We start from the raw sequence: 16,048 nt of genomic DNA on the forward strand, positions 1-16,048 counted from the left end.
TTCACCGACAAGACGTTCAAGAATTGGTGCCAAGAGCTGAACATTCAACAGCGGTTCACTTCGGTCTCCCATCCCCAAGCAAACGGACAAACGGAAGTAACGAACCGGATTCTGGTGAAAGGGTTAAAAGCTCGGTTAGAACAAGCCAAAGGACAATGGGTAGAAAATCTCCCTCAAGTCCTATGGTCCTACCGAACTACACCCAAAACCTCCAACGGTGAAACTCCGTATAGCCTGGTGTACGGCACTGAAGCCGTAATTCCGGTGGAGATCGGCGTACCCAGTCCCCGAACTCTAAATTTCTCCTCAGAAATGAATGACGACGGACTGAGAGCAGAACTAGATCTCGCCGAAGAAAGAAGAGAATTGGCGTGCATAAAAGCAGCCAAGTATAAGGAGCAAGTAGCCCGGTATTATAACCAAAGGGTGAAAAAGCTTCAATTTCAAGTGGGAGATCTCGTCTTGAGAAACAACGAAGTAAGCCGAGCAGAAAAGCTGGGCAAACTCGAACCCACATGGGAGGGTCCATATCGGGTGTCCGAAGTCCTCGGCAAAGGGTCTTATAAATTGACTCACATGTCAGGAGAACAAGTACCCCGAACATGGCACGTCTCCAACCTCAAGAAGTTCCACTTGTAAGAGACAAAGTCCGGTCAGTCCGTCTCGTGTCTAGTTCGGTCATAGGGGTATGTGTTTTTATTTGTTTGTTTTTTACTTGTACCGTTTACTTGTCGTTTTAAAAAAAGGTTTAAAGTTTTTTTCCTTCGTCTTTTTCATTTTTTCTCTATGTGTTTTGTCTCTATGTGCTTGTCGTCTCTTACAAATGGTACCAAGGTATATCGTTCTTTAAAGACTGATCCCCTTTTTAGATCGATTATTAAAGACTATTGTGAGTCCAAGCTTCTAAGGAGGATATAAGACCACAATTCAGCTTAACAAGCAGTCCGTCTGAAACGAACTGCAATAAGCAAACGATTGTGAGTCCAAGCTTCCAAGGAGGATACAAGACCGCAATTCAGCTTAACAAGCACTTCGTCTGAAACGAACTGCAATAAGGGAAAGTCCGATCCACGCGATAAACCTCGCCGAATTAGGACGACCAAGTTCGGTCAAAGAAGTTTACCTCATAAGACCGGGGACGACCACGTCTAGTCAAAGAGGTTTACTGCATAAGACCACTTCGGTTAACTGGGAAAGTCCGATCCACGCGATAAAACTCGCCGAATTAGGACAAGGGAAAGTTCGATCCCGGCGACAAATCGCCAAATTAGAACACAAACCAAGTCCGGTCAAAGATGTTTATTTCATCAGACCAAAGACGAGTCCGGTCAAAGATGTTTATTTCATCAGACCAAAGACGAGTCCGGTCAAAGAAGTTTACTTCATAAGACCAAGGACCAAGTCCGGTCAAAGAAGTTTACTTCATAAGACCGAGGACAAGTACGATGAAATTTTTTCGCTAAGCTGTAAATACAGTGTTAGAAGCGAAAACAAAATTTCATTTTTCAAATCTTGTTCGGCATACAACTCCGCTACCCTACAAAATGGCGTTACGCTATTACAAAGGACTATTCTACTGTCCAGGGTTGCTGAAGTTAAGCCACCTATCTGCAAAATCCTCTGGAAGCCGAGTTCGGTTGTTCCGAGCAGATGAAGAATAAGCAGGTCGACGAGATGCTATCCTCGACCCAACGCCTCTTCCCCGAGCCCGAGAAGTCCTAACACCTCGGCGATGAAGAGTCTCTGCAATAATCATCTGCTGATCTTGCTCGCTCATAGTCACAACTCCTCGGCGAATTTCAGTCCGTCCCTGCCTTGACGTTTCCGGCTGTTCCGGAGTTCGTTGTTGACTGGGAGTAGGATTTTGAACAAGGGAACCAGAGGTTTGATCTGGAGTGCGAGCATCTGTTGGCGCGATATGCCGAAGGAATCTTTCTATGGAGGGGCGCCGAGAAAGAACAATGTTGTACCGAGAAGCCCAACGCCGCAGTGATGTCACAACTTGTTGGCAAGCCGGGCTCTCCAGCACATTGTTCATACGGAGTACATGATATTCCTCCCACAGTTCGTCAACTCGACTCTGAACATCTGATATGGTCATTCCCCCGCGCACACGGATGTAATCCTCATACGCAGTCCTCTCAGCAATGGCCGTATTCAGCTCGGCCTCCAGATCTTTCTTATCGGACTCTAAGTCCTTGATATCGGCCTCCAGCTTCACTAAACGAGCCAGAAGCTCGTCATTCTTCGTCTGATCGGCTATAGCTCTTCTCTCAGCTTCGTCCAAAGCCGAAGAGTACAGCCGTTTCCAGTGAAGTATCTCCATCTCCTTGGGTACAAAGCAGCTATATTAGTTCGGCAGCTGTACCGAGCAGATAGTAAAATACAACAGGAATAAAGGCGAGTACGAAAAGCTATACGAAGACAAGTGTAGAGAATTTTTCATTCACAAGGAAAATTTTACACCAGGAGGGCATCAAGGCCATTTTACAAGGAAGAAACTAGACTAAGAGAAGGGAGACGAAATCATACTCCGCCAGCTTCGTCTCCGGCTCCTTGGTCTGGTTCAGCTTCTTTCTCCTGAACTACCTCAGCCTCGGCCTCGCATCCTGCCGGCCTCGCCTCCGCCTCCTGATCGGCCTCCTTCTCCGGATGCCCGGCCCGCTCGACTTCGGCCTCCAGCTCCAGCGGCTCGGCCTCACCCTCTCCGTTGTAAGTCGAAGCGGGTGAAACGGGTCCCACGGAGGCAAAGATAGCCTCCAGGTTCTCGTCCCGATCAGCTCGACAACTCCGGACTCGGTCTGCAGAAAGCAGGACCGAGGATGAAGCGAGCTCCTCAAGGAGCGGCAGATTCTGAAGCCGAGCTGCTATCTCTCGGCTGTACAGAGGCAGCACGACGTCGGCCCCCTGCTCGCCCTTATCGGCAATTAGCCTTACCAGGCTACCGACAAAGGCCGAGAACTGGCTGCTCAAAAAGAGTTTCTCCGTGTAAACACGGAGAGCCTCCCCTTGGGCAACCACGGCAGCAGCGTCCCTCCGTTTCGTCTGCTCCCGCTGGATGACGAGCTGGTTTTTGGCAAACTGAGCCTCATCCTGGGCCGAAATCCTAGCAGCTCTGGCCTTCTCAAAGTTAGCCTCAGCCTGTTCGGCCCGATGACAAGCAGCCGCCAACTTCCTCTGCATCTCAGCATAGTCATTGGACGCTTTGGAGAGTTCGACGGCAACGAGCTTGGAGAGCATATCGTTCCTCTGAAAATGAATATAAAAAAGTCAACAAAGGGACCACAAAAAATACAGGAAAAAAGCAAGGCCAGAAAATCAAGAAGAGAATTCACCTCGGCGAAGTCCGTGGGCCATAAAAACGGCTCACAGATATGTTCCGAAGGAGGCGCCAAGACCACGTCTTTCTCTGGCGCTCTCGGGGGCTTCTGGGCCTTCCCCCTCCCCTTTGCCGAAGTTGACTCCGGCTTCTTCGGATCCGAAGAGGTTTTTTGCCTTTTCGGAGTCCTCTCGGCATCAGACGCCGAGCTGGTGGTTTTCGGCCTCTCCGGCTCCTTGGGCTCCGAAGATTTTCGGGTAGCCTTGTTCAGCATGAACACTGCCAAAAAGCAAGAAAGCAAGGTTAGTTTTCTTCGTTAAAGCAGTAGAACATAAAGGTAAAGAGAAATCCTCACCCTCGGCCTCTTCGTCCGAAGACGAGATGTCGAACACGACGTCGCCCTTGACGAGCTCAGACTCCGTGTATTGTTTCCTAACTATGGGAATCTTGTTGAGCTCGTCATCGAGCTCGGCCAATGGTTCTAACCGAGGGTGAGGAATCACGGACTTCGGCCCTCTCCAGGGGAAGCCCGGAGCCGCTGTCCTATTATAAAAAAAGAAGCGGTTTTGCCATTTCGGCCACTTGGTTTTGCAGAATGCCCTAAAAGGCTGTAAGGGGATCAAGTAAAACCAAGATCCCTTCCTTTTAAATTGGAAAAAATTAAGGATTGCCCGCAGAGACAGATCCTTATCTAACCTACGGAGTTCGGCAGCAAAAGCCGACAAGTGCCTCCAAGAATTCGGAGTCACCTGACCTAAAGGGAGTTGAAAAAAATCAAGAAGCTCTACAAAAGGTGGGGGAAGAGGGAAACGAAGCCCGCATTCTAAGCAGGCTTCGTAAACGGTGGCATAACCCTCCGGCGGGTCGTTAGCCCTATGATCATCGTCGGGAACCACCGCCTTCCCCCCAGGAAAAGAGTATTTTTCGTAAAGGGATATCACAGTATCCTTACTCAAGATACTGTGAAAATACTCTACGGTCTTCTCCCCGGATTCTTTCCGGCTAGAAGACCCCTTACCCCCCTATTCTACCGCTACCAGACTCAGACGAAGAAGAAGCAGACATGGTTCTTACTCTTTGAAAGTTTGAAGAAATCCTGAGGAAATTTTTGAAAGCGGAAGGAAATTTTTCACGCAAAAGATAGAGAGTGCAGAAGAAGCCAATAGCAAAGGTGTTCAAATGATGAAGAAAGGCGGTATTTATCAGATTTGGAAAAGATTTCAAATCATCGCACCGTTTCATATCCCACCTTTTCAGGATTCGACGGCCGGATTTTACTGTCGCATTTAATGCCGCATTTAATGCAGTCACGCGCAGGGCACGTCCCCTGACTTCAGCCTCCCCCGTACCCTTTTCCAGAATGCCGAAGTGACTCGCTTCGCCGAAGTGATTCACTTCGCTTTTCGGGGGGGGTAGTGATGGGGTGCGTACTAAACAAGCCCAACAGCAATGACGGCCCATCAGCCCAAAGCCCAAGCAGGAGTATGAGTTCGGCATTACCAAAGAGTTCGGCCTCAGCCTACAGCTCGGTAAAAGCCAACCTATCAAGCTCTGCTCTCAGGTCGGCATCAAGCTCTACTCTCAGATCGGCAACCAAAGCAGTTCGGTCTCAGTATTCGACCGAACAAGGAGTTAGTGGACCCATACAGGATGTCCAACACACCCACTACCACGTGGTGTCAACTCAGGCCACGATCGTAGGCCATGACCTACGCTACATCCACGATCTTAGGCCATGACCTACGCGACATCCACGACTTAGGGTGGTGATGCAAGCCACGATCTTAGTTCAAGATATAAATAGAACTTAGATCAGATAGAAGAAGGTTAAGCTCTCTAGAGATAAAATAGCAAATAGCAAGTTTGTATTTGTAAGCTGTAGAAAACAGATCAAGCAATACAATCTTGCCCTCCCTTCTTCCCGTGGACGTAGATTTACTTCAGTAAATCGAACCACGTAAATTCTTTGTGTCGTAGTTTTCATTCTCTACCAGCAATTACTAACATCAGAAATTCGCGGATCCATCATATTTCAAAAGAACTCTCAACTCAAAATTGCTTTGGACAAGTTGAGGCAAAAATATCCACATGCAAAAATCAGCTATGCTGATTACTATGGCGCTGCTAAGAGATTCTTCCATGCTCCCAAGCATTACGGTGAGTGCAAATCTAAGATTTTCACATAAATTCGGGTTTAACATTAATTATTTGTTTTATATATTTATTTCTATTATTTAAAAAATTGTTGAAATTGTTAGTTTTGTAAGTTGCATAAAATCCAAACTCAATTTGTAGTTTTATTTGGAGTTATAGAGAAAATGATTGAATTTATACTTTATATGGTATCAGGCCGTGTAAAATTATGTTTTTATTTAGTAGTATCTTATCCGAAGCATGAATTTAAACCACATTGTTATCGTTTCTATGTCTGTGCAATTTGTCATTCGTGTTTGCATCATGAATTTCGCCTTACTTTAGATAACGATGCGACACACATGGTTTGTTAGGTTTTACAGAGACGCTAGTGTCGTGCTGCGGAGGAGGTGGGCCCTACAATTTCAATAATTCAGCGAGATGCGGCCACGTTGGATCAACGGTGTGTGCGAATTCAAAGGGTTATGCAAATTGGGGTGGGGTCCATTTAACTGAGGCTGCATACCGTACCATTGCTTTGGGCTTGCTTAATGGATCCTTCACTACTCCAAGGCCCACATTTCCCCCTATTTATGCCTTCTAAATTTCTCTTTGGGCTTGCTTAGTAGATTCATAATCTCTCTTTTATGACATAATAAATATGTATGTTCAATTAGACAATAAAAATACCAACTATTGGGTCCAGATTCTATTGTGCAGTTAATATATTATTTTCGATTGAATTATGTATGCAGAATTGTTTATGCGTCATCTTGACATACGCATGATACTGAAAGTAGTGAATTCATTTGCAACATTCAAGCAAGCAAACGCTAAAAGGGTATAATAAAATAAGTAACTTTACTAATTATTGTGTATAATTATCTAATACATAACATTTGTTTCGAATCCAAATTTATATTCACATAGAAAAAATATCTTACCAACTAAATTATGTTTAAGCTAACGAGGAGTGTTCAGTTTGCAAAATTGTATCCCAGATTAAATATGTAATGTGTTTGATTTATGAGATTCAATCCCACAATTTAATCCTAGATGGATAATCATGTGATAATTAGTTATAGCTAACCCCTTATGAATAAAATAATCTCAGAACTCAATCCTAGATTGTATCTTGGTATTATTTTATCTAGAAAATCGAACACCATAAGTACAATTATTGTATTAATAATGGTTGATTAGCTAGGATTCAACCGGCACATCCTCATGATATAACCATAACATATATAGATATAATTACGATATAAAATCATACTCCCTCTTTCCGCGATTCACAGTCTCACTTGAACTCTAGATATAATAACGCTATAAAATCATACTCCCTCTTTCCGCGATTCACAGTCTCACTTGAACTCTAGATATAATTACGCTATAAAATCATACTCCCTCTTTCCGCGATTCACAGTCTCACTTGAACTCTAGATATAATTACGCTATAAAATCATACTCCCTCTTTCCGCGATTCATAGTCTCACTTGAACTCGACACGGGTAAAGAGATCCAAGAATCCCAAATAGGGCCAAAAGTAGCAATCCCATTAGCCTTGCATGCATCAACCACATCCCTACTCCCCTCCGGATTACTCGTCACAATCACCAGGGATTGGAGCAGAGCGGTGGTCATGGGTTTGAGGCGGAGGGGGATCCATGGGTGGCCTAGAGCGGTCACCGCGAGCCAGAAAACGACGCGTAAAACGGCCTCGCTGCAGCATAGGACCAAGGCGAAGATGTTGGCGATTGAGAAGAGGGCGGGGCGGTCTGAGGCGTAGGGGAATTTTCCGGTGGCGGCGAGGACTAAGGCGGTGATGTTGAGTGCCAAGCACACTGCGAAGAGGCGCTTGTAAACGGTGAAGAGGCCTTGGTCGAGGAGGATCACGGAGAGGCGCGATGAAGGAGGCTCTTTCTTGGTGGCGGATTGAGGATGATCCAACCGGGGGAAGAAGATGATAAGGTGGAGTTTGGTCGGATTTACCTGAAAATTATACTACGAATTAGATTAAGATATTGTATTTTGATTGGTTAGTAACATTTTGTAATGACAAAATTCGTCGGTATTTTTTTTACCGACTTGCTTTGTATCATTAGGGGGTGTTCGATTGGCAAGATTAAATCTCATGATTAAATATGTATCATGTTTGGTTCATAAGATTGAACCCTACAACTTAATCCTAGATGGATAGTCTAATGATAATTAGTCATAGTCTCCCCTCTCCAACTAAAATAATCTCACAACTTAATCCTAGATGGATAGTCTCATGATATTAGTCATGGCAATCGAACGTCACCTTAATAATCTTAATTACTGACGGATCATCGGAGTAGTAATTAATAAATTAATACAGAAAAAATAATACAGTGCGGCTAAGAGCTTATAGTGCAATATATTTTATGTACCGTAGAGCAATAGATGAACGATAGAGTATGATAAACATTGCAAAATGATAGTATGTTCAATTAGAAATTTCTTAGCTTTCTAATTGAACTATGTATTGGAAATTTCTTAGCCACATTCTATGTTCATGTCTGGCATTCGATCTTTAGGATTTAATCGAAGAAGAGGGATTAGATAGGAAAGAGGGAGAGTTTTATATTGTAAAACCTTCATTCATTATAAGCGATTGATATATCTTTTTTTGTTTAAATAACTACTATAAAGTGATTGATTTCGATTTTTATAAGAAAATATATTTATTTTCCATAATGAGGCCTTTATAGGCAAAGGAAATCCAAATTTATGGAAAAATAAAACTTAAAGCAACTAACTGAAAGGAAAATTCTAATTTAGTAGAAAGAAAAACAATTCAAAATTTTCCTTCTACTAATTATAATAAATAGGAAATAAATAAATCCAAAAATATAATTTGCTTAGCGTCCAAGTCTTATATTCTAGAACTACATCACACTATTTATATCTCGATTTCTACTTTATTTTTTCTCATATTTTATTTCCTCAATTCTCTTAATTAACTCAATAAATATCATTTTCTAAAATCAATCTATCACAATTATTTAGTTTTCTCAGATTTTCAAAACTAGCTTAATTTCAAACTTCTAAATTTATTATGACAATTTTTCAAACTTATAAGACAGATTTGGTCGGGAGAATAAAATATAAAATTGATAATGTCGACTTGTCAAACTCAATTATATCACCTAATATTTTTTAAAATTTAATATTTAAATATTATTTTTTTTAAAAACAATTCAGCATCGATTTAGTTAAAACGCATGCACGTGTTTAAATACTAAACAAACAATATACTGTATATATTATGAATCTAGATGATATTCAAATTTTTGTCTTTTTTCTGCTATCATTAGATAACGACATGAATTACTAACAATACATTCCTTGTTGCTTTCTTCAATGTCGGCAAGGGTTTCGACATCTCCATCTTCATCTTCATCGTCGTCTAAATCGCAGAAATGGCTGCTTTCGCGGCTGAGAGACCTCTCGATGAGGTCGGAGGATGGAATGATCCGAGCGAAGCTGCTCCTCCATTGACCCCAAGATCTGCGGGACTGGTTAGTCAATCGGCTTCGGTCCGAAATGGCGAAGAGGTCGGCATGCGGCTTGATTTCAAATGCTACGCCTCTGCAGCTCGAAAACCTTCCATATTTTTCAGTGTTTCTCATTTTACAGTTTTGTGATCACAAAGACAATGAAAAGTGTTGAAAAGTAAAATGTGGAAAATAAAAGACACTAGAGAACTTTAAAGACTACATTGTGATTGATTCGAATTGTTTGAGATACATTGTACATTCATATTTATAGAACTAGAGAACTAAATGTACCTATGGACTTATGAACTTGGGACTCTACCATAATAATGATATATTCCCTTGAGACCCTAAAGTTACTATTTCCCATAATCTTGAGACTCTCGTATTCTATTTCCAACACTCCCCTTCAAGTTAAGTGTCGAGTTTTTCGAAACTTAACTTGCATGATCTTCACTTTTATAAATAGTTTATACTCGTATTCAGGAGTTATTTTTTTCATTGAAAGTTTAAGCTCATTTCAAGGAGATTTTTCATTTTTCTTCATTGAAAGTTTAGGCTCATTTCAAGGAGCTCTTTCATTTTTCTTCATTGAAAGTTTAGGCTCTTATCAAGGAGCTATTCATTCATCATTGAAAGTTTACACTCGTTTCAAGGAGATCTTCAATTTTCCGTTGACAGTTTTAACTCTTGTCAAGGAGCTCTTCAAATTTTGGTTGACAGTTTTAGCTCGTATCAAGGAGCCATCTTAGAGAGTTTTAACTCGTGTCCGGGAGTTCACTCGTCTTTGGTCTTGAATTAATTTGCAGCCCAAAGCTTAATTTTGGAAGGCCATTCTTGGCCCATTCCGCTCAAATATAACGAGCCCATATTCTTTTCCTTTTTTTTGCTTTCTTGCCCAAAATTACTCATATTTCTTCTTTACGTGAATTTCACCCTTGGCACGAAGAGACATCTCGACAAGCTTTTGCTCTCGCTCTCTCGACGTTTCTTTTCTCATTCCTCCGTTGTCGACTTCTTTTGCTGACCAACTCTTCTCCGGCAGTCGTTGTGGTCTTTCTGTTGCCTCTACCGTCAGCAACTCATCTCGGTCATCTCAATCTTCTCCAGACATGCTAGTTTTACCACCTGCTCCCTTTTCCAGGCGGGCTCCTCTAGAATGAGTTGCTGCCAAGCCTCGTTCCCCATCAGCGATAACTCATCATGTCGGATGCTACTCTCCGACTCAGAGATGAGTCGTTTGGCAGTTGCTTCTGTATCCCCCTCGGCCGTATGCTATTATATACGTTCGCAACCTGTCCCGGCTGTAGCTTCTCCTCTCTCAATAGGCCTGGCCATCTTCGACGAGTCACAGCCAAACTTCGCGGCTCCTCACAGCCACCAGCATCTTCTCGGTGATAGCTTGCTTTGCCGCATATGCCCTATCGCCGGCCCTTAGCTTTGTAGCTTTCTCGACCGCATATGCTCGCCCTTCTCGGTGGCCCATATTCTACGGGCTGCTTTCGCTCCTCTCTTCTCAGCAGTCATCTAGGCGCCCTTACGCCTATCACTCGTTATACATTCACCTTCTCCGGCGGTGGGTGGTATCATCCGACAAGGGAGTGCTCCCCCTCTCTTTCGGATGATTCATTGAATATAAAGACTTCATTTTTTGGATCTGCTCTTGTGTTGTACACTTGCACTTCCGACATCAGAGACTACTTTCTCGGTTGCTTCTTCTTCTCCGGACCATTTCTGCTTGAAGCTATCTTCTCTAGCATAGGTGCTGCTCCAATCATCTCAAATAATTATCCGGCTGGGGTTAACCTCTCCCCCTCGGCCGGATAATTCTTCAACTGCTTTGTCTCCTTACCCGAATGCCCTGTTGTTGGTCATGGCAAGCTTCTCATGGCCATTTCGGCTGTACTTTCTTAGGCCAGATCTGATTGTTTGGTCGGATACTTCATCTCCCCCTCGGCCAAACAAACTGTGAACTCCTTCTTCCTGCTGTTTTCTCTTCGGTTGTAGTCAGTCTTATTTTCCGGACGTGGTTCTCAGGGTTGGCCACTGACCTTTCATCTTCTCACCTCGATGAATTTTCTGGCTGGGACTGTCCTCTCCCTCTCAGCCAGAGTTTCAGCGGTTGAATTTGCGATGGTTTTTGTTGGATCAGATTTGTAATTGGGGCTACTATCGCTCTCGATCTTGCATTTTCGACAACGGCTCCCTTTCCTGCATCCGGTTCCGACAACAGCTCCCTTTCTCCTTCCCTGCAGCAGAGAAGACCTTTTTTTTGGTTCCATGATTCGCCAACTCGGTAATTTAGACTGGTAATATCTCGATAATTTGAGATTATAGGATTTGTTTTAGGGTGCTTTGGTTTATAGCTTTCTTGGCTGAATATTTGGATGGTTGGGCAGTTCGTGGGCTATGGCAAATTCGGCATTTTGTAGGTTTATTTGCTGGATATTTGGTGGAATTTACGACTGGTATGAGAAGAATATGGCTAAGTTGTTTTTTTTATATAGAGACAGAGATCGACTCATGTGATCGAACCTGCTCTAATACCATGTTGAAAAAGTAAAATGCGGAAAATAAAAGACACTAGAGAACTTTGAAGACTACATTGTGATTTATTTGAATTGTTTGAGATAAATTGTACATTCATATTTATAGAACTAGAGAACTAAATGTACCTAGGGACTTATGAAATTAGGACTATACCATAATAATGATATATTCCCTTGAGACCCTAAAGTTACTCTTTCCCATAATCTTGAGACTCTCATATTCTATTTCTAACAAAAAAGGATTTTATTTTTTTTGTATGGTGAATGATTATTGCAATTGAAGTGAGAATTCTAAGTATATGAAGATATTTTGAAGCTATATATAGTTGTTTTGTCTCCTACTTGTCAAGTGATGGTATCTCTATTTATTAACGCCAACAACCAACTGCATCTTCTTAATACCTATCGTTATCGAATTGTTCATTATTATTGTTGACTAATTAAGGGCTCTCGTTCATTCATCTCATATAGTTATATATGCATGAATTTTATGAATATATGCGTGTGAAATTCATGTACGGTCATTGTTCTCATTGTTTTGGACCTTGATACTAATTTCTAGTTGATTCGTGAGTCCATTTGGAACGTGTCAAGCATTTCTATATATAAGTCAAGTAAATCATTTTCGGAAAATCGTCATATGTCACTAGCTCCATGTGTTAATTGAATGTGAACTTAAAATATTTATTTCATTTTTTTGTTTTTAGAACAGGATATCGACCGATGACTATTTATGTGCTTATTTGTAAATTGTAAACACTGTGGGGTGGGGGCCCAGCTATATTAAGGATTTTAGATTGATATATATCTAAAGATAAAGACTCATCATTTGGTTAAGGATGGACGAGTCACATGTCACTCGACTGTATTTTTGATCGCACTAAACAAAAATACATGTAAAGTTCTTAATATTAATTAGAAACAAAGAATCAAAACAATCAAATCAATTTTCACTATCCCACAAAATTTACAAAATCCAAACTTCAAAAAAAATAAAAGTAGAACCCATCATCTTGTATCCAACTTCCTACCTACAACTACAATCTTTACACAATAGATACAACTTTTTATACAAAATCAAATACTAGTAATTTCATGCAGCATCACATTCCGGTATACTACCAAGAGCCGGCCTCCACGGCGGCTGATTCTCCTCTCCGGCGACGAGCTGCGCCAACACCTTCTCCACCGACATCCCTTCCACGTTCAACAGCTTCTGAAGCTCCTTCTTTGATATCTTGATCTTCACCTCCAAGGAACAAGGCAAAACCGGGGGCAGCCCGGGTTCGTCCATGTCGCGACCCGACCCGAATGAGGCCCAGTCTTCGCCGCCCCATTCCGTCGACGATCCTTTCCTTATGCAGTTTCCCATATTAATGATGAATTGGTTATTGGATTTTGGAAGATCGGTTTTGGTGAATGAGAGAGAAGGAGAGGGTGATATTGATATATGCAAGGGAAGGGGATGGTTGTTTAAAGTGTGGGGCCCGCTCCACCTATTTTGGGTTGGCTTCAGCTCTTCTTGTTGAGCTTAAGTTGTCGGCTCTTCATGCATGTCGGCTGCCTTTTTTTTATTTGAATTTATTTTTATAAAAATTGACATTAAAAATCATAAATTTTTATTCAATTCAATTTATCCGACTTTGGAAAACTATGTAATGTATAACAATTGAGGAATTATATTGGGTCGTTCTTGTCAGTTAGTTGATGATGATGAGAATAATACTTTCTCCCTCCCATAATTGTACTCTCCTTTTTATTTTGGTACATTTCAAATATATACTAGTTTTTTTCTATATTTGATAAATTTTTGTCTTGTATCTATTAGCAATATTAATTTCAATTACGTTTCTTTTGATTTATCTTCTACTTATCAATTTCATATTAAAAGTTTCTAAAATTCTTATTTTTATATAATGGATGAGGAATTTATAAGAATACAACTTCATTTTATTAAAAAATATAAATAATATATTGTAAAGACAAACATAGTTTTTTCAATTACGGATAGATGAACTTATTTTAAATGGGAGTGCAAAATCAAGTATGCTTAACAAAGCGCCTGCGTTGAACGAATTTTGGGATTTTTTTGACTTTGGAAGAATCATATCAGCAGCCAAAGGTACGGACATATATGAGGTCTTAATTTCTCGAGTTTATCTTCCATTTTTTATTAATTATATTGTGGTTTCTGCTGATTGTTGTTTGACTTTCTATTCTTACGAATGAATTAATATCATTGAGGCTTGAGCCACAAATTATATATATATGGTGAAAGTTACGATGGTTTCTTGAGATACATCACATTATTTAAATAAGTATATACAAACATGAGAAGTTGTCATTTTTAATGAGTAAATACACACATGAAAATTCATCACATTATGATATTGTACATGAACTAAAAGTTGTCTCAAAATACTCAAAACTTTTAATTTCTCTAGATTTTTCAGGGGAATTTTAATAACCTTCAGATTAGTGCAATCATGACTAACTGAAATGATAAATTAATATCGCTGTAACTAGCTGACTGACAATTAACATAATGTTTAGTAATTAAGTTGTATTATTATATACCCATTTCAATCATCCTCTTATCGGTGATTTATGGCACAGAGAACATCTTTTTTAGTAGTACATCAACTATTCAAAATGGGCAAATTTGGTCCGTAACATTTCATAATATCTTTTGAGGTCCATCAACTATAAGTTAATATCAATTCAACTATTTTTTTTTTATTATTTCCAATATTTTTATGACCAAAATACCCTTAAGGCATGAAGGACAATTCAATCTATTTATCCTCTCATTTTCATTAAAGTATGTTTCTTTCTTTATTCATCCACTTTCTTCTTTCTTCTAATTTATTTGGAATTAAGTTTAATAGTTTCTTGTACTATTATTATTAATATATACCATACCTTATTTGAATATTAAGATATTACTTTCTAGTGCTTGTTAATACTTTTATATGGTTACATTATCAATTATTTAGATAAAATTAAGATAAATATTTTATTTTAATGAATCTCGTAATTTTATTAAACTGAAAATTTAAGTTAATCATAATATATAATATATACTATATTGAAATAAAAATTTAATAAAGTAGAAAAAATATGATTCATGAATAGTCAAGGGAATAGATATGAGAACTATGAACAGTTTTCATGATATTGTTGTAAATGACCTAATGATAATATTAAGACGTGAAATTGTGATATTAAACAATTGATAGCAACTACTAATTTTTTATTTAATTAAAAAATCAGATTTAAATTAATCATATATTCAACTAAGAATGTCATTGTCTTTTTTATTAAATTTATTATTGATAATTTCAACTAATTTTTTTAGACTACAATTACTACATAAGAGTAGGTAAAATAAAACTTAGCTCTTTGAATTATTTAAGATTCTGTGTATATTAATGAATTTTAATTTATTTTTAATTGTCAATTTTGTATTGCACTTAAAAATAACATATTCTCCTATATATAGCTTTAAGATTGAAAAATTAATATTACATCTAATAAATTGAACTACTTTTATATACAGATATTGTATAAGTATAATTTTTACATATATACCTAAGTTATTTCACTATTAATATTAAATATAGTACAATGATTTAAAATATTACAAATAAGTAAAACTAGACGTAAACAATTAGCATCCACAGTGGGACGGATGTCCCGACAGACATCCCGACGGACATCCCAAAAACACCTCCTGCCACGTCATAAGGACATCCCACTGCACTGCCTAGGGCTGGCAAAATATACCGTAATACCGAAATACCGCACTTATCGTACCGAAAAAATACCGAAAATACCTAATTTGCATACCGCAAGTTGCGGTATGGTATGATACCGTACCGATATCTATCGGTACGGTAAAGGTATAGATTTTCCTATGCCGCGGTATACCGCAATATACCGCATTTACGATATTTGCCAAAAATTTGATATATATGTTGTATTTAAAATTTATATAAAAAATAGTTAATATGTTAAAATCCCTTACCATACTTTCATATTTTAGTTTAACCGCCCCCAACCCCAAACATACATATGCAAAGATGCAAATCAAGTCTACTACATAGATTTGATTATGGTGTAGTTTTAATCTTTTGGAAATTATTTAAATAAGTGAAATTTTATTTTAAATATTTGGCTATGATAGAAATTTTTTTGTATGAAACTAACTATTTTGGTATACCGTACTCGATATGCCATACCTTATTTCAGTATAATGTAAAAGTACGGTATACCGCAATACGGTATGGTATACCGCATAGACGGTATGGTAACGATATCGAAAATAATCATACCAAATTTTGCGGTATACCGCAATGAGGTATACCGAAAAATTCGGTAAGGTATAGGTATGATATTTTCTTATACCGCAATTTGAGGTATGGTATGCGATATGACATTTTGAGTGCGGTATACCGTACCGTGCCACCCCTAGCACAGCCACGTCATAAGGACATCCCACTGCACAATGACGGACATCCCGACGG

At 39.5% G+C, this 16,048-nt stretch overlaps 2 protein-coding genes across 2 annotated transcripts; both read right to left on the minus strand.

Annotated features, from left to right (window-relative positions):
* Nucleotides 1–6,901: 6,901 nt before the first annotated feature.
* On the minus strand, nucleotides 6,902–9,108 carry LOC121775361. Its single transcript, XM_042172438.1, has 2 exons — nucleotides 8,815–9,108; nucleotides 6,902–7,444 (listed from the first exon to the last, which is right to left on the minus strand). Exons 1-2 carry the CDS (start codon nucleotides 9,106–9,108, stop codon nucleotides 6,902–6,904), a joined length of 837 nt encoding a protein of 278 aa, XP_042028372.1.
* A 3,507-nt stretch (nucleotides 9,109–12,615) lies between these two features.
* On the minus strand, nucleotides 12,616–12,894 carry LOC121775362. The gene has a single exon (XM_042172439.1). The coding sequence runs from the start codon at nucleotides 12,892–12,894 to the stop codon at nucleotides 12,616–12,618; it is 279 nt and encodes a 92-aa protein (XP_042028373.1).
* Nucleotides 12,895–16,048: the final 3,154 nt, after the last annotated feature.

The sequence above is a fragment of the Salvia splendens genome, chromosome 17 (assembly GCF_004379255.2).
Source record: "Salvia splendens isolate huo1 chromosome 17, SspV2, whole genome shotgun sequence".
Taxonomy (NCBI): domain Eukaryota; kingdom Viridiplantae; phylum Streptophyta; class Magnoliopsida; order Lamiales; family Lamiaceae; genus Salvia; species Salvia splendens.

Bases quoted from the DNA above. Each gene is read 5' to 3' on its own strand.
- LOC121775362 (XM_042172439.1), bottom strand. From the start codon at position 12,894: ATGGGAAACTGCATAAGGAAAGGATCGTCGACGGAATGGGGCGGCGAA.
- LOC121775361 (XM_042172438.1), bottom strand. From the start codon at position 9,108: ATGAGAAACACTGAAAAATATGGAAGGTTTTCGAGCTGCAGAGGCGTA. The intron at 7,445-8,814 runs GTTAGTAATTCA...TATAATTTTCAG, and splicing joins AAAGCAACAAGGAATGTATT to GTAAATCCGACCAAACTCCA.